Source organism: Heterodontus francisci, chromosome 7, assembly GCF_036365525.1.
Source record: "Heterodontus francisci isolate sHetFra1 chromosome 7, sHetFra1.hap1, whole genome shotgun sequence".
Taxonomy (NCBI): domain Eukaryota; kingdom Metazoa; phylum Chordata; class Chondrichthyes; order Heterodontiformes; family Heterodontidae; genus Heterodontus; species Heterodontus francisci.
Genome location: NC_090377.1, coordinates 67,392,844 through 67,417,108, shown reverse-complemented (window position 1 = coordinate 67,417,108; position 24,265 = coordinate 67,392,844). Strand labels below are relative to the sequence as shown.

Sequence of the window (24,265 nt, the reverse complement as noted above, 5' to 3'; positions counted from 1 at the left end):
CTGAGTTCCGATTTGGTTGGCTGTATGTCCAGCTCATCCATGACTGGTAGAGGCTGGGCTGCCTTGAGGGCAGTCTCAGTGACCACATTCTCCCTGGAGTACAGTTCTAGGTAGTGCTCAACCCAGCGGTCCATTTGTTTGCGTTGGTCAGTGATTATGTCCCCTGATTTAGATTTGAGGGGGGTAAATAAAAAGAAATAAAGCTAAAAGCATTCAAAATAAATGAATTTAAAAGCAGATAGAAGTCAGTGGGTTTGATCTAATAGCCATTACAGAGATGTGGTTGCGGAGTGACCAAGGTTTGGAATTAAATATACCTGTATATTTCTCATTTAAAAGAGGCAAAATGGAAGAGGAGAATGATCTAGAATATGATGATTCTGATATAAAATCGTCTCAAGACAGTAGATAAAAGAATTTGGTGTTTTCATTGGGTCTTGTGTGTCTCCATTTTTCCGTCTTCCTTCCTTCAGTCTCTTATTCCCCTTGCTCACTCTGTCTTTGAGTCACTTGCTGAAATAAAAATGCATAGCTTTCAATTAAGTTCAGTTGAAAACTGACTTTAATCATCCAGGTTGCCTTTAAATTCTCTTGGATTGAGGCATATTTGACTTCAAGTAAAGGCTATATTGGCGGGGGTGGGAAATAAACATTCAAAATAGCCTTTACCTGAATAAAAACTTTCAAAGCTTTACCCTCTGATTTCTCTTCAAATAATTTTGATGAACAACGAAGCAAATATTTTTAGAAATTGAACAAAAACACTTGAACTGTGGCTACCAAATGCTACTTGTGTATGCTGGGAAATTACACAATAAAACTTAGTGTGGTGGTAAAGTGTTGATACAGGGTTTCCTAAATGTTAACATAAGCATTCTGACATTGTGACACGTATGGTTTTTGATATTATTACATAGTTAATGTGCATGAAATTTGTATAAAATGTCAAGGGATCAACCCACAGTGATTTTTGGTCATCCTTTTAAAGGAATGGCCCATGTAATATAGTCAGAAATTGTCAACTTATTTCAGGATTTATTTTGTTAATGTATAAAAATGGTCTAATTTTCTTGCTAGGCACTCTCTTCAGGAAGGTTAGTAGGTGCTTCCAAGCAACGGACTGGAAAAAAGAGGTAAGACCACTTTCTTCTTTTTGAGTTATTAACTGTTAACTGAAGCTTTTAATATTTACTAACATCTTTGTCAGCATTGTCACATTTTAGGTATTAACTTCTGAGGGGGAAAATACAGCAGCTGTTAACATTTACATTAGAGGCAAGCTAAGAATACTGACAAAAAGGGCAATTTAGTTTTTTAGGAAGATGTGTAATAATGTTTTGAATACAATGTTAGGGGTCTTTTTTTAGAGGCTGCTAACTTTGGCCAGAATTTTATGTTGCCGGCTGAAAAGTCGGGGGCAAGCCCCACTCCGCTGGGCCTGGGGAGCCACACCAGGAATCTTTGCTCCCCAGGCCCTTAATTCCCTTTGGGTGGGATTTCCACCTTGAAACAGGAAGTCCTACCTAATGGAGTTGTCAGCCAATCAGCGGGCTGGCAGCTCTTAGTCCCAGCAGCGCCACTGGGAGTGGTGGCCACTTCTGGGCCTACACCCAGCAATCGGAAGCAAGAAGGGACGATGGCCCCCGAATGATAATTGTCCCCAGCAGGGCCCCAAAAAATTATCCAGACCCCAGTGAGGCAAGTGGGGGCGGCCCTCTGGGAACAGGAGGGTCCCTCCCCAAGCCTGCATGGAGTCTGCCCGGTTTTACCTGGTGTTCTTAATGCCTTTGCCGTCCTGGTAAAATATACCAGTAGTGGCAGGAGGAGGCCCTTAAGTGCCTATTAATTGGCCAGTTAAGGGCTTGGCCTGGGGTGGGCGGGCCATTTCTCACCACCACCCCACATAAAATTGCAGCAGAGGTGGGAAGGCGTATAGAAAGGCCCACTTCCCGCTCAATTTTACAGCCCGCCACCAGCTCGCTCGTTGCAGTGGCTATAAAATTCCAGCCTTTTTTTTTTCTACACCAGGCTTTCAGAAATACAATACTAGCTATGATTTAGTATGTGGGCTTCTATGCTCTTACAAAATTCAATAGATTTTTTTCATAATTGTGGAATTATAGAAGATTGGAAGCAATATAGCTCTTACTGTATTGTACAGTGCCACTATATACCCTTTTTCTTAAGATAGTTGTGTCTTAACATGCTCATTCAGTAGTTTTCTTGATCGTGTTCTTAAAAGAAGAAAAGCTGTATTCCACTGAATTGCATCATCTGAGATGTTCTAAAAGGAAGCAATTATTGGTGCCTCAGTCTTTTATCAATGTTGCTTCTTGTACCAACCTAGCTGCAAGATAATAGGTGTCAGCAGTGACTCAGTTGGTAGTGCACTCGCCTGAGTCAAAGTTGTGGGTTTAAGACTCACTTTGAAGACCTGTGTACAAAAATTTAGGCTAATTCTTCCGTGCAATACTAAGGGAGACGTGCACAGTCAGAGGTGCCACATTCCAGATGACACGTTAAACTGAGGCCCTGCCTGCTCTTTTAAGGTGGATGTAAATGATCCCATGGCACTATTTCAAAGAGGAGCAAGGGAGTTATTCCTGGTATCCTGGTCAATATTCACCTTTCAATCAACATCACAAAAATAGATCTTGTTATTATCATGCTGCTGTTTGTGGGAGATTACTGTGTGCAAATTGGCTGCTGCATTTCCTACATGACTACACGTCTTCAAAAGTATTTAATTCTCTAAACTGCTTTGGGACATACTGAGGTCATGAAAGGGGCTATATAAATGCAAGTCTGTCTTTTTAATGCCTTGGAACAAAAAATGGTGTAAGAAATGCAAGTGGGTTTTAAAATATTTCTTGTGACATTTGACATTATGTAACAATTGAGGTAAAACAGTTCACCTTCAAATCGACATGGAAAGCAAAGGTTTTATGGAATCCATTTTTGTTTTCTTGCTAGGATTGCAGGTGGAAAAGCTTCAATAACCTCTGTAGAGTCTGGTTACTCTCTGTATTCCACTGATTCTGAGGATCAGGTATAATCTTTTGAAGACTGATTCTTCTGGTTTTAGTTACAATAATTGTGCATTTAAGTACTGAATTAATGCAGATATGAAGAGTTTTATCTGGCACTCAACCATAAGTTGTCTTTTTTCCAAAAGGTTACCAATATTCATAAAGGCCTTGACCGATGTGCAGCTTTATTGCAGGATATTTTGAAAAATGAGACCACAGGTATATTTTGCATTGTTTAGTTCTTTACATGATCAAAATGTGATGCTATATCATTTTGAAATATGTCAGCATTGATTTAATCTGTTATCTCATTTGCATGAGAAACTTCACATTGTTATCATAAACACTAGCTCCATCAGCATCTGAAAAGGTAAGTTAGTATTTTGGGTAGGCCTGAGAATGGATTTCATTTTTGAGGGGTGAAAAGTGCTGGATGCTTAGGCAAAAAATCATTTTTGGCAGGTTATGAATATGCATTAAAGGACATAAACAGGTAAAATAGCTCATTTTAATAAAGGTGAGCAAAGTAGAATGTTAAAGAAAGAAACCGGTAGGAAAATGGGGAGACAAAGGTCTAAAATCACTACAGTCAAACCAGAGAACTAGAATATCCAGGAAGAAAGTATACTGTTCCTGAAATTTTAATTGGAACTAAGACTGTTCAAATCGAAGGGGGGGGAATTGAAGTGATGAGCCTTGGGGAGATTGGGTTCATTCTTGTAGACAATAAGTTTCCTCTGTTTTCCTACACAACGTTTCTGATCACAGTTGGAGATTTCACTTCAGCAATACACCTTTTTAAATCTGGCAATGCAATGTCAATATTTACACATTAGAAAATGTACTGATGCTCTGTTTTATGCAAACCACTGTTAGATGTGAAGGTTGCTCCTCTGAATTCAGGGAAGACAAAAGCAAAAGTAACATCAAGCAAAAGAGAGAGCACCAAAAAAGAAGTCAAGAAAAATGGTCCTGTTTCCTGTGCTGACTGTGTGCAAAAAGGCACTGGTGAGTTATAGAAGAGGCAAATTAATATCATGGCTTTTTGAATAATGTGGGTTTCATACATCTATCATTTATGAATTATCTGTTATTTTACATGGAAGAAAAGTAGGGAAGTATTCTACCCCAAACTTTTTTTTTTTTTCTTTGCTTCTGCTGGGCTAGTATAATTGTAAAGTCTCACTGCTGTAACTTGTATTGGAGATATTTCTTGTCACTTGTAATATTACTCTTCTACATATGCCAAGAAAAGATTACTAATGTAGAGCAAAAAGTTTTTACATGAAAATCTAATGAAAACAGAGATTCTGTTAGAGGTGTGTCGAGCACTTTATGTACCTTAATTTCAATGAAAACCCTTTTCCAGTCAATTTACCAATCTGAGTGACAGATCAGATGAGTTCAGTACTTTTGGTGTCCATCACTTCTCACAGCCATGTAAGTGCCCTGGAGGACCTCCAAGTTAATGAAACATGAACACCTCGGCATGCCAAATCATGTTTTCCATCCTAGCTCCTAAATTTTTGCTTTCATGAAGGGACCTACACAAGATCAGATAAGGCATGACTTGCCTATATTCCACTGATGATCTACCTCTGGGAGTTGGTCTTCAAAATGGGCCTTCCATCACTAATGAGTAATGTCTTGTTTATATACACAAGCCATTGGTTTTCAAAGCCTTCATCTTTTTTAATTCTAACTTTTATTTTTATTCGTTCATGGGATGTGGGTGTCATCAGCAAGATGAGCATTTATTTGTTTACCCCCCCCCCCCCCCCACCTTGCCAAATTGCCCTTAAACTGATTGCTAGTAAGTCTTCAACTACCAACTCCATTTTGGCCTTTTAAGCTGAAGCTCCATTTTGAGAACACCTTTCATGCAAATTTATAGGCCATTTCCTAACAGAAGCATTGTGGCGAAGGGAAAGCCAAGGTTTGAAGGACTTGGGCAGATGAAAGTGGTTATGGATGCAACAAACTGGTCACAGTCAAGGAGATCTGTGACGGAGACCATGGCTGGAATATTTCCCTTGGACGGGAGTTGTCCACTGACAGTCGGTGGCGATCCAGTCTGGATTTTAGTCCCCAGGCCCTTAATTGGGCTTAGGTGGGTCTTCCACCTCATTAATGCAGAAAGTCCCACCTAATGGATCTGCCGGCCAATCAGTGGGCCGGCAGCTCTTAGTCCCAGCAGTGCAATGTCACAATCCACATTGAGAGCAGGGAAACAGCACTGCTGCCGGGAAGAATATAGAGGTAAGCTTTTAATTTAAATCAAACATCATAGGCAATCGAGTAGGTGATTGGTTTGGGAAGAAGCTACCTGCTTGGTGAGTATCTGGTAAGTCATTTAAGGTCTGTTCTATTTTAAATGTAAAGGATTAGTAAAGGAACTAGTGGTAAAATTGAATAAAATAATTAAGTAGTTAACTAAAACACAATAAGGATGGCAGGACAGGTGATGTGTCACGGCTGCAGCATGTGAGAGCTGCTGGATGCCAGTGTGATCCAGGGCAGACATGTCCGCAGTAAGTGTTTGTGGCTCGAAGAGCTTCGGCTCAGTGTCATTGAACTGGAAGCCAAGCTGCAGACACTGACACATCAGGGAGGGGGAAAGTTACCTGGACATTTTGTACCAGGAGGCGGTCACACCCCTTAGGATAGCGTCTTCTGATTTGGTCAGTGTTCAGGTACAGGAAAGTGTGGCTGAAGTTGAGGCAGGTAAGGGGACCTAGAGGGCAGGAGCGCAGGAACCTTGGCCTTTGCGATTCTCCAACAGGTTTGAGGTTCTTTAGCTTGTTTGGATGAGAGTGGGGGCTGCAGGCTGGATGAGTAACCTGACCATGGCACCATGATGCAGGAAGCTATTCAAGTGGAGAGAGAAAAAAGGAACGCAGTGGTGGTAGGGGACAGTATAGTTAGGGGGATTGACAGTGTTCTCTGCAGCAAAGAGCAAGAGTCCAGATGGCTGTGTTGCCTGCCCAGTGCCAGGGTTCGGGACATCTGCTCAGGGCTGGAGAGGAACTTACAGTAGGAGAGGGAGGATCCAGTCATCATGGTCATGTAGGTGCCAACGGCAGACAGGACAAGGAAATAGGTTCTGTGTAGTCAGTATGAGGAGCTAGGCACCAAATTAAGAAGTAGAACCTCAAAGGTAGTAATTTCTGGATTATTACCTGAGCCATGTGCAAATTGGCATAGGGCAAATAAGATTGGGGAAATTAATGTGTTGCTGAAAGACTGGTGTACTAGAAGTGGGTTTTGGTTCATGGGGCACTGGCAGCAGTACTGGGGAAAGTAGTGGCTGTACCATTGGGATGGTCTACACCTGAAGCGTGTTGGGGCTGGTGTTCTAGCGAGCCGTGTAACTAGAAGTAGAGAGGCATTTAAACTGAATAGTGGGGACAAAGGATCAAATTTGGCAAGATATGGTAAATCGGAGTAGAAACCAAGCAAGAGAGGAAGGTATTAATATGGGAAATGATCGACTGTGATAGGAAGGGACAGTGTGCAAATCTAAGAGTAAATCAACAGATAAGGCTAGAGGTTACAAAAATAATAAAATGACAAAACTCAAGGCTCTATCTGTACGTAGCATTCGAAACAAAACCGATGAACTGAGAATGCAAATAGAAATAAATAAGTACGATCTGATAGCCATTAGAGACATGGCTGCAGGACAACATAGATTGGGATCTGAATATTGAAGGGTACATGGCATTTAGGAAGGACAGGAAGCTAGGAAAAGGTGGAGGGGTAGCTGTTAATTAATGGTATTAGCGCAATAAAGAAGGATGACCCAAGTTCAGGAGACCAGGATCTAGAAGCAGTTTGGGTAGAAATGAGAAATTATAAAGGCAGAAGGTCACTTGTTAGGTGGCCTGTACATCACTTCTACATTAACCACACTGTAGGACAGGATATAAAGGAAGAATTAATAGCAGCTTGTCAGAAAGGTACAGTGATTAATTATGGGAGATTTTAAGCTACATATTGACTGGAAAAATCAGTTGGGCAGAGGTAGCCTAGATGGGTACATAGAATGTTTTCGGGATAATTTCTTGGGAACAATACGTTCTGGAGCCAACTAGGCTATAGTTGACCTGATATTTTACATCAGTGATTTCCTGACAACGCAGTGGCCCGCTGACGTCGTCAGAGCGCGACAAGCTGTGCAGAGGTGCAGCTACATCATGCCAGGACTAGGTGGCGTGTGCACTGGATGATGTCGCACAGTGCCAACGTTGTCACGTATCCGTGCCTGTTTTTCTTTCTACATCGCCCGCCCCCCCTCCCCCACACCCCGGCAGATTGTTCCCTGCGTTCTAAGCCGCGCTGCTTCCCTCTTCTAAGCCTGCCTTGCTTCTTCGGGCGGCCTGCGGAGTCTGATCAAACATTGGAGCAAGTGACTTAGAGGAGGGAAGCAGCATGACCTAGTGCTAGCGGCTTGGGGGGGGGAAGAGAGAGAGTGGGGGGGGGGGTGGCACGAGCAGGGAACAGTTGGCCAGGGAAGTGGGCGAGGAGCAGTGAGGTCTGGAGAGAGTGGCTTGGGGGGGGGGGGGGGGTGGTGGGAGGAGGGAGTTGCTGATAGGGAGGAGGGGGGAGAAAGTGAGTTGCTGAGTGGGGAGAGCAGCCAGTGGGGCGGGAGCTAGCAGCTGCGTTCAGGTGAAATCCGTCCTGGTCAGTCATATAAACAAATCTCCGTAACGAATTGGCAGCAGTTTTTATACTCTGATTTTTTCAATCGGGGTGACAATTCACTATCTTCCATTGGAAGATAATCATAACATTTCTTTTGTATTTAATAGGATTACTGGAATATTAAATGGATATGAGGATTACAGTTAGTATCCTATAACTACATAGCATATTACTGGGCTTCCATCCAACTTAATGTATGGTTAGTTTGATAGGAAATGCTTCTGGCTAGATTGTTTCTGTGATAAATTGGGCAGCAGCATCTTTAATTCTGGTAGCTGCCTGAATGTCACAGACACTGACATTCCAGTTGAAGAGCCTGCATTTGATCATGTGCAAGTACTGTGCCACCTACTGGTTATGTTGGCAGCAAATGCAGACATCTTGCATTCTGTTTGAGGGAGAGAAGAGTGGGTCCAAGACTAGTATTTTAAACTTAAATAAGGGCAATTACGAGGGCATGAAAGCAGAGCTAGCTAAAGTGAACTGACAAATCAGGTTAAAGGATAGGTCAATAGAGATGCAGTTAAGGGGATATTTCAGAATACACAGACTAGATGCATTTCAATAAAGAAAAATTCCAAGGGTGGGAGCCACCATCTGTGGTTAACTAAAACAGTTAACGATAGTATAAAACTTCAAGAAAAAGCATATAATTGTGCAAAGATGGGAGGCTGGTCAGCAGGCTGGACAGAATATAAAAGACAGCAAAGAATGACAAAGATTGATGAAGATAAAATTTAGAGTATGAGAGAACGCTAGCTAGAAATATAAAAAGAGTTTCTAAAGATATTTCAGAAAGTTAACAAAGTGAGTTTTGGTCCTAATAAAAAGTGAGCCTGGGGAATTAATGGATAATGAGATGGCAGATGAATTTTGAACAAATATTTTGCATCGGTCTTCACTTGATACAAGTAACATCCCAGTATTAGCTGTAAGTCAGGAAATGGAAGGGAGGGAGGAACTCAAGAAAATTACAATCAGCAGGGAAGTGGTACTGAACAAATTGTCAGCTGCAGCTCCAACAAGTCCCTGGGTCCTAATGGACTTCATCCTAGTGAGATAGTTGATGCATTAGTTTTAATTTTCCAAAATTCCCTAGATTCAGGGAAGGTTCCTTTTTAGATTGGAAAATAGCAAATGTAACCCCTTTTATTGAAAAAGGGAGGAAGACAAAGCAGGAAACTACAGGCCACTTAGCTTAACATCTGTCTTAGGGAAAATGTTAGAAACTATTATTAAAGACGGTATAGCACGGCATTTAGAAACATTCGAGGTAATCTGGCAGAATCAACATGGTTTTGTTAAAGGGAAATCATGTTTAACCAATTTATTGCCGTTCTTTGAGGGAGTTACATGTGCTGTGGATAAAAGGGAACTGGTGGATGTATTGTACTTAAATCTCCAGAAGGCATTTGATAAGGTGCCACATCGAAGGTTATTGTAGAAAATAAAAGCTCGTAGTGTAGGGGGTAACATATTGGCATAGATAGAAGATTGGCTAGCTAACAGGAAACAGAGTAGGCATAAATGGGTCATTTTCTGGTTGGCAAGATGTAACAAGTGGTGTGCCCCAGGGATCTGTGCTGGGGCCTCAACTTTTTACAATTTATAAAAGGAACGAAGGTATGGTTGCTAAATTTGCTGATGAGACAAAGATGGTTAGGAATGTAACTTGTGAAGAGGACATAAGGGGGCTACAAAGGGATATTGATGGGTTAAGTAAGTGGGCAAAGACCTGGCAAATGGAGTATGATGTAGGAAAGTGTGAAATTGTCCACTTTGGCAGGAATAATAAAAAAGCATATTCTCTAAATGGTGAGAGATTGCAGAGCTCTGAGATGCAGAGGGATCTGGGTGTCCTTGTGCATGAATTGCAAAAGATTAGTATGCAGGTACAGCATGTAATTAGGAAAGCAAATAAAATGTTATCGTTTATCACGAGGGGAATTGAATAGAAAAGTAGGGAGGTTATGCTGCAGCTATACAGGGCATTGGCGAGACCACATCTGGAGTACTGTGAACAGTACTGGTCTCCTTATTTAAGGAAGGATGTAAGTGCATTGGAGGCAAGACGGAGAAGGTTTACTACTGGAATGGGCAGGCTGTCTTATGAGGAAACATTGGATAGGCTAGGCTTGTATCTGCTGGAATTTGAAGAGTAAGAGGCAACTTGATTGAAACATTATAAGATCCTGAAGGATCTTGACAGGGTGGATGTGGAAAGGATGTCTCCCCTTGGAGAATCTAGAACTAGGGGTCACCCATTTAAGACAGATGAGGAGAAATTTTTTTTGAGTGTTGAGTCTTTGGAATTCTCTTCCTCAAAAGGTGGTGGAAGCAGAGTCTTTGAATATTTTTAAGGCAGAGGTAGATAGATTCTTAATAAGCAAGGGGATGGAAGGTTATCAGGGGTAGTTGGAAATGTGGACTAATCATTCAGCCATGAACTTACTGGTGGAGCAGGCTCAAAGGGCCAAGTGGCCTACTCCTGCTCCCAATTTGTACGGCTATATGCGAAACCATCTAGGTAATAGCCATCTGTCATTTCACTACTCCCCAGATTATCATGTAGAAGCTTGTGATACTGCTAGTAATTTAGATTTAACAAAGGTATTTGTCAGTATTTCCTTTTACTTTTTAAATAGCTATATTCTTTAATGTGGGTTTATGTCCTATTTGAAAATGAAGACCAGGAATTTTCCATTTCTCATTAAGGTTATATTTTTTACTTTTTGTTTGAAACAACTTTACAGTATATTGAAAACAAAAAAAATTCTCATTGGCTCATGTGAAATGCAGAAAGATCATTAATTATGATAACTTGGAATATTTCAAAATATTACAGGAAAGACTTTTTTAAAAAAAAAAACTGATTTAACAGCTTGTCAAGAGCTATACTGACAAATAACTTGATTAAATCTAAATCACCAGCAGTTCCCATATGTGAAACTCATGAGTTCCTACCTGTGTAACTGAGTCCCAAAGCTTTCTGCCAGATGGCTATCGTGGCAGATGGCTATTATCTGGATTGTTTCACATAAATTGCACCTCCGGTGGTTCGATGATGAGCAGCACTGATGGTGTCCATGGAGAAGTCTGGAGCCTAGACTGTCTGGTCTCCCATCTGATGGAAAATGTATAGTGGCCAGCAGCCTGTAGAGGAACTTAAGTGGAAAAGGTAAAGCCTTTAAAGATCCATTCAGAGCATCATAAATTGTCTGTCTGCTTTTGGGATTTTTGTTCACAGCTGTTCCTTAAAATTGCATGAATTTCCAGATTGCTATCTGATTATAGGATTTGTATTCCCAAATCACTTCCTATTTTGAGATTTTTAAATGATTACATATGCTTTCAGAAATCATGTAAATATTTTCAAATTCTTACTGTACTGACAGCTATTTTAATGTGAACAGTTTGTCTTGTGCTAGGCTAATTTTGCTAAATTTCAGATATTTATTTTATACTTCGTTTCAGCACCAAAGTTCAAGATGACCCCTGATGCAGCAGATGTAGGTGTGAACAACACTGTGCATCTGTCAATGATGCCGCAGTTTACAATTCCATCAAGCCAGCATTCTCCTGTTAGAAATCAGTGCCTCTCTGATCATGTACAGACACAAATGGGTCTTGTAAATGGCCACACTCCAGTAAGTCCCTCTAATGGGATACCTGCCCGACCTTGCTACACAATTTTGGATTCTGGCAAGTACCTGCTTAATGACTTTACAGTAAATGTCAGTCAAAAAAACACTTTCTTTTTGTGTTTTAGAATGCTTAAGACATTTGCAGATAGTGTGTACTTAGTATAATTTAAGTTTCTATGTGCCAATAAATAGCACACCATCTTTTTTACTTGAATGAAACCAGTAGCTACCATAAACAAAATGTGTTTTCTTAGGATCCCAAGTTGTTCCAACATTTAATTGTCGACTACCTACCTCTACACCAGCTATGTCTCCAAAGAATGCTGAGCATCCATCAGTAATACAATCTGTGAGTATATAAATAGGTTGTTCTGTTAGATATTTTATTCACAATGTTTGGGACATTATAATGTAAGTAATCCTTAGACTAGCAGATTCAGGGGAATTCAATCTCTCTGGACTAACCAGATTTAAAAAAATGTCACCTTGCACACTGAAGCTTTAAAAATAAGTATTTATAACTACTAGGAAATTGGGTTTATTGCTGTAATCTAAATTACTGAAATCCCGATTACATAAACATTTTAAATCTTTGCTGCCCTGTTTCATTTTCTTTCTCTGTATTTCCTTTTTTTTCCATCTAACTTGTTTTAGTTTAACTTTCATTTTATGCCTATTCTTAGACTTCTCTGACTATCCCAGCATTTTTTTGCACTTTATCTTTGGCCTCATTTTTCCCACTGTCTATTTTTAGAAATGCATTTAACTTCAGAGAAAATGCCATTTCATTCATTAAACATTAGCCTCATAGCCCTTTTTTTTTCAGCCAATCAAATAGCTGGACATTTGTTCTTTTTAATTCATGCCAATAATGGCATGGGAAAGGCTTCCTTCAACCCATATGCATAATCCAAGAAGCGATGAGGTGGATTTGTGGCTAAATACTGCTACAGGGATGCAACGGCTCTGGCCTAAACTGACCTGTCACTCACTGTCTTGTAAGGACTTTCAGCCAGTCTATTTGTGAAAGTCCCTCACTTGAGGAACTGGATTTAGCAGTGAAAAATAAAGACTTCCATTTATCTAGCACTTTTCATGATCACCAGATGTCTCAAAGTGCTTTTACAGCTAATGAAGTACTTTTGAAGTGTAATCATTGTTGTAATTGCTGACTAATAATTTGGTATGTGACATTGGTCTTCTACATCAAGGTAGTTGATTCATTGCATTGGTCTTGCCACGAAACCCAAAGTTTGTTGTACATCAGTTGAGGAAACTGAGATTTGTGCTGCTAGATGGTCTTGCTTGGAGGTTGACTCCAGGTTTGGTACCTGTAATCATTGGGTTGCAGAGAAACGAGAAGCTGCTGCTGAAACTCTGCACCATAGGTGGTGGAACTACTATTCAATGATGCATGTTATTTTTTCCTCTGGCTTTTCTTTTTGTGTTGCTCATCATCCAACTCTAGATCCTGGTAGCTGTTTGCTTTGAAAGGCATCCCATTTGCACTTGTCATTATTCTGATGCACAACTAGTAACTACCCTTTTTGGAGGGCAGATAAGCAAGGTCTCTGGATTAAGTTGGCTTAAGATTCTAACTTGGTTTAATTGCGGTGTTCCTATAAGGAAAAAGTATGCACTCCGTGTTCAGCAAACAAAAATTATGCTCCGTTGTTTGGTTTGGAGGCTTTTAAGCATGGTAATGTCAACAATCTAAAATAATCGTTCTTCCTCCATTTAAAAAAAAAAAAAAAAATCATACCTTTTAAAACCTAGGATGGCCTGTATCTGAGAGTTTTAAAAGAAGTGGCTGCAGTGATTGTGAATGCATTGGTTGGAATCTTCCAAAATTTTTAATTCTGGAAAGGTCCCAGTGGATTGGAAAACCACAAATGCTGTCTGCTCCCATCTCTTTCTCACGGAACTGAAGACACATGAACCCCAAGAGACAAAAGTCTCCTACAGTGAACAAGGTTTAAGAAGAATACTGGGCCCCAACGAAAAGCAAGACTACCTACAAAAGAACTATAGTGAGCTCGAAGCACAATAACAAGAAACTCTTGATATTGCCTCAAACCTGCCAAGAATGAGGCACACATTATTTTGCCACGTGAACATTAAAACTTAATATTGTTGCCAGGAAGAAAAGAGGGCTTAACAAGGAATTTCCAGGCCCCTTGCCGGAAAGACCTGTTTTTTTTTTTTTTTTTTTTTTTTTTGCATACCAGCAGCCAGTGTTGGAACAAAGGAACCAGTCCCTGCTTCCCTCTACACACAAGACCTGGTCAGACTAGGTTGGTCAATTGACTAACTGGCAGTTCGTGGTTTTGAATTTGAACTTGCCACAGAGTTTTAAAAACTCTGGAAAAGTGTTTGCTCCTGGACTGAGAACCTCTCTCTTTTGTCTGCCCTATCTCTTTCTTGTGGAACTAAAGACCTGTTGAAGACACATGAGCCCCAAGAGAGAAAAGTCTCCTACAGTGAACAAGGTTTAAGAATACTGGGCCCCAACAAAAGACAAGACTACCTACAAAAGGACTACAGTGAGCTCGAAGCAGAGTAATAAACTCTTGATATTGCCCCAAGCCCCTCTACTCTTTTTTTTTCTGTCTCTATTTGCATGTGCGTATCGCACATGCATGCTAGTATGGGGCGCGGTATGTATTCGTAGGCATTAACCAAATTAGAGATTAAGTTTAAGTTTTAATAAATTTCGCTTTTTCTTTAAACCTAAGGAAGTCTGTTTGTGCTCATTTCTTTGCCTTTATAATTGGAAAGTGGTGAACAAGGATTCACCAAGGGGGAGCTCAAAACAGTGGATTTAAAAATTAAATCCTGTTGCAATAAGACCAGGTGAAAGGGATCCCTAGACACCTTTCTCACCTGGTTGTCACAATATTAATGACTTGGATGAAGGGACTGGGTGTATTGTAGCCAAATTTGCTGATACAAAGATGGGTAGGAAAGTAAGTTGTGAGGAGGACAGTGTCTGCAAGGGACATAGGTTAAATGAGCGGGCAGAAATGTGGGGAAAATGAGGTTGTCCACTTTAGCGGGAAGAATAGAAAAGCAGAATATTATTTAAATAGGGAAAGACTGCAGAATGCTGCGATACAGAGGGACCTGGGTGTCCTTGTACGTGAATCACAAAAAGTTCACATGCAGGTACAGCAAGTAACTAGGAAGGCAAATGGAATGTTGGCATTTATTGCAAGGGGGATGGAGTATAAAAGTAGGGAACTCTTGCTACAACTGTACAGGGCATTGGTGAGACTGCACCTTGAGTACTGTATATAGTTTTGGTCACCTTACTTAAGGAAGGATATACTGGATTTGGAGGCAGTTTAGAGAAGGTTCACTAGGCTGATTCCTGGGATGAAGGGGTTGTCTTATGAGGAAAGGTTGAGCCAAAACTCATTGGAGTTTAGAACGAGATGTGATCTTATTGAAACATAGATTCTAAGGGGGCTTGACAGGGTAGATGCTGAGAGGATGTTTCACTCGTGGGGAAATCTAGAACTAGGGGGCACAGTTTAAAAATAAGGGGTCTCCCATTTAAGACTTAAATGAGAAGGAATTTCTTCTGAGGGTTGTTAATCTTCGGAATTCTACATCCCAGAGAGCAGTGGAGGCTGGGTCATTGAATATATTCAAGGCTAAACTAGATAGATTTTTGATCTACACGGGAGTCAAGAGTTATGGGGCCAGGCAGGAAAGTGGATTTAAGGCCACACTCAGATCAGCCATGATCTTATTGAAAGACTGAGCAGGCTTAAGGGGCCAAGTGGCCTACTTATATTCCGCTGCTCCTATTTCTCATGTTCTTATACAAATTTGTCCAGAAGTGGTACATCATTGCCTTTGTTGACCGTCGTTTTCTGTTGAATGGATTTTTTTTTTTCTTAAAAAGTTCGGGATGACAACAGAGTCTTTAATGAAGAAATTTGGGTTCATTGAAACTCTGAAATGATATGCCACAACAATAGTTTGGCTGGGAGGGGTTAAATTATTCTGAATTATTGGTCCACAGTTACTGGCAAGATTTAAAAAAAAAAATCCAGTTCTCCTTGTTTATTCATGGATTTTCCTACTTTTTTAGTTTCTGCATAGTGCCACCCAGTGGCAGAAATGGAGTACCACTCTAAAAATGTCAGTGTTGAAATCTCATTCAGTGCTATTTAGTGGCAAAATTCAATAGCACAGCTGCAACATTTGACTATCGTCTGACTTGTTAACAGTTTTTAAAAAAAAATGGAAAAGTTAGTGGTGAGAAAAGGTTGATTTTTGTCCATCACAATCTATCTCCCTAGCACCCTAATTTTCATATTGTTAACATCCAGCTTCACTGAACACGCCAAATGTTTGTCCTTAGGCTTACTATTCCTGGTTTACTTTTGCCTGTCCAAATAATTTATTATGTTCTATATCTTCCTGAGTCCATCCCTTTAATTGTGATATTTCTAGACTGTATTAAAAATCTTCTTGTACCCTATCCAACGCAAATGCATTTTGTGCTATGGCCACCATAATTGAGCATGATCCTCCAAATCTGGTTTCACCAGAACTTTGTAAATCCTTAGCATAACCCAATACTACAAATGCTGGGAATCCAAAACAAAAACTGCTGAATACACTCAGCAAGCCTGGCAGCATCTGTAGAGAAAGAAGGAATATTAATGTTTCGGGTGTAGCTCTTCATCAGAACTGCTTAATAAAAAAAAAAAAGGGCTCATTTAAAGTATTGCTATATATGGACTCCTCAAGGGTACACTTTAAAATAGTTTCCATTATGTTATCGGTTATTGATAGGCTAATATTAGATTGGTTGACCTTTTAAAATCTAGAGACAGTAAGGTAAAATTTGTCAGGGCCTATCAGTGCTGCATGGGCAATGCTTGTCCAAACAGAGGCCCAAGGCTGACCCAAAATTGGGTCTCTGACAGTTATCTAAATAAGTTGGGTAAACTGTTGGCACTAATTGCACCGCTTCAGGCAGCTCGCCTTTCAGGAGGATTGAATTCTGGGGCTCTTACCCAAAGTCACTGCTGGCAAGGCAAGTCCTGGAAAGAGGACTGGGAAGGGCACTCCTGCTCCTCCTGGCTTCACCTTAAAATTCTAATTAACTAGGATTGCTATACTTTCATAATAAATTAAATTCCTTACATGCAAGCTTTTTGAGCACTGTTTTCAGGCTTACTATCTTGCCAAATGCTTTTATTTGTATATTTTAACTTTTTTCCATTGTTTTTAGCAGAGTATGCCCAGTGACCTTTACAATCAACCTGTTGCTCATGGAGGGTTGAACTTTTTGCCAGCTTATTCAGCTTCAGCTACCATTGCCCCTCCATTCCAACCTCTGGTGACTTTCGCTCCATCTGCAGTCCCACCTGCTGCGCCTGCACATACTTTAGCTCACCTGGTTTGTGACAGTGGTGGAAGTCACAGCTTGATTAACCAAGGCCCGCAACAACTAAAAGAACAAGAGCTACTAAAGTGTATCCAGTGTCACGTAACCCAAATGCAGCAGCAAGGGGAAGAGCCCAAGCAAGTGGTTTGGAAAGCACAGGTACAGTCCCAAGGGACTGACAAATCAGATACTGAACAGAGTGATGGAAATACAAGTGAAGATGATCACAATTTAGTGGATATTACACCAGTAAGGGACACCAGCTGCCAGACCAGTTTTGACAAACATACAAGACCTAAAAAGCAAAGCCCTGACACAACAGCTAAGAAAGTGAAAACTATCAGATATCTTCTGAGTGAACTGAAGGCCCTGGTTGCTGATCAAGGTATTTGCAATAAAGTCTGTGATTTACTTTTTGGCAGGTGGAATATCTACTAGTGATTCACTCTATACTTAAGCACCTGTCTGCACTACAGCTTCGCACTATTCAATGCTATTCCGAAGTTTTATGTCGGGCTCCAAACTTTATTTGTCAAATAGTGATCACTCGCTGTGTTTGATTACCAAAGCAAAATGTTGTTTCTTGTCTGTTTTGAATAGCTATCCACAAAATGTAAATCTTTTGGTCCATGACATAAAATCCAAATTTTGATCAAAAACTATATGAAATGGCATTTTGTCTACTTTTTCTAAAGTTACACAAATTTGACAAATTTTAAACTTTTTTTGCAAATAATTCCTAAAATTGTATTTATTAGAGCCAAGTACAAATGCAGTAGAAATCTAAGTTTCAATTTTGCCACCACTTTGGTTAATGTATGTTTGCTGTTTAAAATATATACTAAGGAATGCTTCAGGATTATAAGAGAATGAACACTATTATCTAATTGTGGACTACTACATTGTTGAAAATAGTAAAACACCATTCAGTGGTAAGGGTTTAACTGTTAAGCTAAAGTTGTAAAGGATCTGCATTCCAGACCCAAGTCATTTTCCTCAGTTAGGTGAGTTTCATTCATAAGTACAGGAAGTCCATAATGAGAAAATACGATTCAGTTCATCAAACCCAATCTATCCACAGCCCATCCAAGATTACTCTGCCACTCCACCACCTGCTGATTCCCTCCTTTTTTAAGCAGTTTCTTTCCCTGGGGGCAGGGGAAATGTGTGGTGGTGGGGAGAGGAATCAATGAGTGCTGATTGAGGTTTTTTAAAAAAATCTCAAACCTTGCTTAAGATGAGAATTTAGTACTTGTCTTTTTTCATGTGTTAATTATTATAGCATGTTTACTTTAACTGTTGCTATAATTTTCATTATTTTAAAAGCTACATCATATTTAGTCTTGATTCTTTTTTCAGCAGAAAGGTCATCCTGATCACTCCTCTGAGCACTTTCCAAGCCATCTATATAATCTTTACCTCAAAGATTATATAGGTGAATTAATGTAACCAAAATTACATGCCATTCTCCAGAATTGGCCTCATCAGTGAACTTAGATGTCAATATAATTTCCCTGGCATTGCATTGCAACACATATTAAATTACAATCCAGTGCCTGAATTGCATTATTAACCACTGCACTGATCAGATGATTTCAAACTACGACTAGTGATCACTACGAAATAGTTTTCTTTTCAGCCTCAAACATGGATCTTAAAATATTGCTCTTTAAAATTGTAGGCATTTATTGTCACTTGTTCCATTATGCATTATCCCATATTTATGTTCACATCATAATTGACCTGCTTTATTTCTGCCTATTATTGCTTACTTTGTCTTGGGTACAATATTATCACCCCAATATCAACTCAGCTTGTCTGGTAGAACACTCTCTCACCTCTTGAGTCAAAAATCTGTGAATTCAAGCCCAACTATCAACCACCACATCACCTAGTTTGTCACAGCAATAGTGAGGGAATGCTGCATTGTGACAAATTTCAGTTGAGACTTTAAGCCAAGGCCGATCTTCCTGCTTAAGTGGATTATTTGAAGAAGAGCAGGAAGTTTTCCTGGCCAATATTTTTCCTTTAACTAAAAACAAATGATCTGGTTGGTCATTCCTCCTTCCCTCCCTCCTTCCTGCTAAATTAACCAGCATTGGAATGTCCTGATGGTATATAAATGGAAGTTCTTCTGTTAAATTAATTTGCAAACTATCTATCTAGATATTTTTGCATCTCTTCCATTGCTCAAACAAATATAAATAAAATAATGCAACTTTTCCAGGAGTCTTCCAACTACAGGAATGTCTCGTTGATAAAGATGTGGATAAATTCAACATTTACAAATATCTTATCAACTTTTTCTGATTTTTGTCACTGTGTGCAGTATCTTGCTTATTTGCAATTACTTAAAACTTAATGTAATTAAGTTGGCATGTCAGAAAAAAAGAGAATAGGGAATCCTGACGAGGTGGAGGAATTCAGAGCGTATCTGTACATGCATTTTTGCAAGTTGCTCACAACTTGTAATATCAGTACTTGTGCATAACTTTACTTCAATATGCACTTGAGGAATCCCTTCATTCTTGATTTATGCAACTTCATCTTATTCTTGGATAAATATTTAACATTGCAATCATGATCTATTGCATTACAGGTAAGGTGTGCATTGATGGAGATCAAAATACTAACATGCAATAAATTTTGACAGGCTTTGTTAAATATTAATGTCTTTCTGTTGGCAGATGACTCTGAGGTTCTCAAGTTGATAATTGAGCTAGAGGATAGTATCTCTCTCCTACCAACTGTGATTGGAAGCACTAATGTACAAGCAGAAATAGCTATGAGTCTACAACCTCTACGCAATGAGAATGCCCAGCTGCGCAGGTCAATGGTATTTAATTCCTAATGTCTGCTTTGCTCTTTATTTTTCCTTTACTGTCATGCTAGGCCCCCCCCACCTGCCAAGAATGAAGCACATTAATTTTGTCATGAACATTGATTTTTAAACTTGCTGGAGTGAGAAAATGATTTGTTAAACCGATCAGGTGTGGCTGGAAAAGATATTTGCATATTAACAGACAGTGCTTGGAAGGACAAAGGACCATTCCCTGACACATTCAACCTACAATGGACCTTGATCACCAGGGATTGTGTGTAAGAGGAGCATTCCAGAGAGCGAGATGAACAAGCTGAAATGGCTTGGGTTAACTAGGGGATAACCGAGTAACCCCAGTGAAAGCATAGCCAATATGGAGGAGTGTAATTCAAGGCTGGGTACAGAATTGTTAAAACCAGCTCAACTAATTATAAAATTCAATGAGGAGGATGTAGAAGAACTTTTTGTGTCCTTTGAGAAACTGGCAAGGCAGCTAAAATAGCCAGCTGAGACCTGGCTTTTTTTTTTAAACTACAAGCTAACTGGAAAAACCCATGAGATTTATTCCCTGTTGCCAGATGAGAGTTCATCAAATTATGAACTGGCAAAAAATGCTATCGGGGCATATGAATTAGTGCCTGAAGCCGATCGCCAAAAGTTTAGAACCCTCAAGAGGCAAGCTAATCAAACTTATCTGGAGTTTGAAAGAAGTAAGCAACTGGCTTTTGACCAATGGTTGAGGGCTCTTAAAATACAGCTCAGCTATGAGAATCTCCGAAGTAATTCTTTTAGAGGAATTTAAACACTCTCTTCCACTCCATAAAGACCCATGTGGAGGAGCAGCGGGCTGAGAGAGCCCAGCAAGCGGCCATTCTAGCTGATGAGTTTGCTTTAATTTATAAGAGGTTCTCCCAGGGGAGAACCTTTCCTAGTCACCCCACAAATTTGAAAAGGACAAAGGGTGGGAAGGTGATAGGAGCCCAAGCAGTCCTGGGAGAGAAAGAAAAGCATGAGACATAGGGGGCCCTCCTCTAGCCAAAAGTGAAAGTGCTGTGAGCAGTAAGAGCGAGATGCGGAAACCTGTATGCTTCCATTGTAATAAAGCAGGGCATTTAAAAGCTGACTGCTGGAAACTAAATGAAAAACCTGTAGGGTTAATTAGGCACATCTGCTCAGTGAAGAAGGGACCCTGATGGAAAGCACAGTAGAACAAGCTGTGGCTTTAACTGCAGTAAGAGTGAGACCCAGGAAGCTTACTATGGCAAGTTCAGGAAAAGCTATCAGGGTTTTGTGTCTGAAGGGAAAGTAGCCCCATGTGCTTCGAGTGGGGGCAAGCATGCCCATGGCAATTGTGAGACACGGGCCATAGAACTTTTTTTTTTGCTGGAAAAAGGCCTGACCCCTCTTTTTTTTTTTTTCTACACCCCCCCCCCCCCCCCCCCCCCCCCAGAATCTGCAGTGTACACCAGAATGGTATTGGAGGACAGCGTATGCCTGCACCTGGAGTGCGACCTAGTTTCGGGACTGGTGACTGTAGGGATTATCCCTGGTTTTCCTGTGGCCGAGGTTGACCCCCCCCCCCCCCCCCCGCTCCAGTAGTGAAAGTAAGGCCGCAGGAGGTCAGAGACAGGGCAGTGGCAGGAGATGAACCCCTGCAGTTTTCCTGTATGCGTAGTGGATCAGGCCATGATCAAACCAGCTCCCCAGAGGAGACTGCATTGGCACTGCAGGCAGTTGACCATGAGGTCTGCCTGTCTGAGACTTTCTTTGGAAAGTTAGAAGTCCCAGGGAATGAATTAAATGGATTTTCACTAGCTGAGGCTCAACGAGCCAACCCAGTATTGAGCGTTAGCACAGGTTGCCCAGTCTAAAGTGAAGCAGACGGAGTCCCTGACTTCTATTTTTTTTAAAGAATGAGGTACTGATGAGGAAATGGAGTTCTCCTCACAGACCTGAGAGCAAGGAGTGGACAGTACTTCACCAGTTAGAGGTGCCACAGAGGTACCAGAGAAGAGCGTTAAGACGGGCTCACGAGACTACAGTGGCTGTACATCCCGGTATACAAAAGATCAAAGCCTGCATAAGACAAGCAGTTTGACTGACCCAAACTCCACAAAGATGTGGTGGAGTACTGCAGAAGTTGCCACATGTGCCAGGTTGAGGGGAAACCTCAACCTACAGTGAAACCTGCACCCCTAAGTCCTGTACCGGTGTTAGGAGGACCCTCCAAAGAGGGCTGGTGAACTGTAAGGGACCTCTGCTGAGAACAGAAGGGGACAGGCAGGCACAAGGCTGGTAAAATTTTAGAAAGGGAAGGGGAAAAAGTGACCAAAAAGGCAGGTTAAAGGAAGTCTGGGAGGAATCCCGGATGGAAACCCCTACTGTCTGGTCAGCCAACCCTGAAAAATGTGAAGTTAGATCCCCACATCCTCCTATGTAAATGCAGACACTAGAAGCACCCTACCAGCGTTGCTAACAGCATTTACAAGAACCTGCAGATACAAAGAGACCTCTAGTGGGGGAGAGAAACTGAGGGTGATTCCTCGCCGAGTCAAGTGCCACAGGGGAGTGCAGTATTCTGCACAAATTCCTGCAGGCAGGAATGTCCCAGAGGAAAAGGAGAGATTGGGAAAGAATCCACCCCTGCAGATAAACAAGAAAACCACTGATCCCCCAAAGTCAAAAGCTTTTGCATGACTCAGCAAAGCACTGAAAGAGAGTTCAAGATAGATGTGCCCACTACTGACTCTTCTGGGGGGAAAAAAGATTACATCAGCAGGAACAAAGACCCTAGGCAGCCATGGAAATAGGCAAACGGGAAAAAAATACTTCTCCAATAAAGAACATGTTTACTGAGATGCCAATGGGGGAGGGGGTGGGAAGTTTTTATAAGTTTTTAGGATTTGTGAATGCATGTTCTTTTTCTGTATCTTATTTTCTCTCGACCCTTTTAATGAAGTGCGCTTTTCTCAAATCTCATTTCATTCCGCTGGGTGTGGAGCTGTTGTGCTGCCAAGAATGAGAGACATTAATTTTGTCATGAACATTGATTTTAAACTGTTGCTGGAGTGAAAAAATGACTTGTTAAACAGATCAGCCATGGCTGGAAAAGACATTTGCATATTAACAGACCATTCCCTGACCCATTCAACCCACAATGACCTTGATCACCAGGGATTGTTTGTAAGAGCAGCATTCCAGAGACTGCTAAGGTGATGCAATCCAGGACTGGTTAGACCAGCTGGTCACATGACTAACTGGCTGTTCCAGGGTTTTCTTTTGAACTGGCCACAGAGAATTTGAACTGAGTGTCTGTTTGCCCCTTGGACTGAAGATCTCTCTCCTGTCTGCTCCCATCTTTTTCTCTCAAAGCCCCCCACTTACCCTGTCGCCGGGGTTTGCCTGACTGATCCCATCAGCCTCATTTACCTCTTCCAGGGTTTATATCACTTTTCTCTAGTCCTCCGGTACTGTTCCCAGTGGAACTCCAGTTGGCAGCAGCTCTGGAGGTGGAAACTCGTCCCTTAAATGGGCAGCTTCCCCGACAGCGGGCAGTTAGTTGGCTGCCCACCATGGAATTCCAACAGGGGTCTAATAGAGGGCTGAGGCAGATTCTCCCTCCCACCTTCAGTCCCGCCGCCAGAATCTCCATCACCGGAATAAAATCTGGTCCTCTGTTGCTTCCTGCACAGATGCTGCCAGACCTGCTGAGTATTTCCAGCATTTTTTTTTGTTTCGGATTACCAGCATTCCCACAGTATTTTGCTTTTAGCCTTAAGTCTGAGCTTGTAATATCTGCACTTTGTATTTCTTCTGCCGATTTAAAATTTTAGCTTTTATTTAGGGTGCCTTAACTTTGGTAAACATTTGATGCCGATCTGATTTTAGTTCTGACATTAAGTTTGTATTTTTTAAATTTTGTAGACGGCTAAGGATAGTAAACCAGCAACTTCGAGAGCGAGAAAGAGCCGAAAAAGACTCTAGATCTGTAGAGTATAACTTTGAAGGTATATAACTTTTTATTAAAGTTTTTTTTTATTACAGTCTAAACTGCTCATTCTTGAATCCGTGCAAATATATATCCTTTAAAAGGAAATACACTTGATTGCTTTTTTTAAAAAAAAGTTTCATAAGAAATGCACTAGCCTTAGTAAGATTTCCTTTCACATGCTGATTTCCTTTTTAGAAATTAATAAAAACAAACACAAATATAATTGCTTATAAATTATAGCTATTACCTCAGTAATTTAACTGATTCTCAGCAACCTTGTTGAATCAAAATCATCTTTGTGTTGGCTGATCATTTATGAATATGAATACAAATTTTGTTGTTTGCATAGATCTAAAATGCATGGAAAGAGGCAGTCCAAAAAATCATGAACCTTATAAGGTTGTGTGCTCTATAAGTATCATTTTTATAAATGGTCAAATGAGGAATACCTTTTATTGTCTAATTTTTACATATAACATAAAATTAAGGGTGCAAGCAAAGGAATACTCTTACAAGAATTGTGGATTAACAGTGATTCAATTGTGTAATTTAACAACTACTGGTAGAAAAGTACATTTGTAACTTTCCTTCTGGAAATTTTAGAAGCATTTTAAGACTTCTAATTGGATTAGCAACGATGATATTTGAAGCCATATTTATCAGTGTGTA

General features: G+C 40.6%; 1 protein-coding gene across 7 annotated transcripts in view; it reads left to right on the top strand.

Moving 5' to 3' along the window:
• ccdc14 (coiled-coil domain containing 14) overlaps nt 1-24,265 on the top strand; it is a 54,063-nt gene that overhangs the window by 11,631 nt on the left and 18,167 nt on the right. For 3 of the 7 annotated variants that reach the window (XM_068034544.1, XM_068034542.1, XM_068034545.1), the window contains exons 2-10: nt 1,078-1,133; nt 2,974-3,049; nt 3,176-3,248; nt 3,906-4,037; nt 11,208-11,435; nt 11,632-11,726; nt 16,629-17,169; nt 19,472-19,613; nt 23,530-23,612. In XM_068034544.1, the coding sequence (XP_067890645.1) occupies nt 1,078-1,133; nt 2,974-3,049; nt 3,176-3,248; nt 3,906-4,037; nt 11,208-11,435; nt 11,632-11,726; nt 16,629-17,169; nt 19,472-19,613; nt 23,530-23,612 (1,426 nt within the window). The remainder of the gene's footprint in view (nt 1-1,077; nt 1,134-2,973; nt 3,050-3,175; nt 3,249-3,905; nt 4,038-11,207; nt 11,436-11,631; nt 11,727-16,628; nt 17,170-19,471; nt 19,614-23,529; nt 23,613-24,265) is intronic. The other 4 variants (XM_068034543.1, XM_068034546.1, XM_068034549.1 and 1 more) reach the window with 4 other exon arrangements.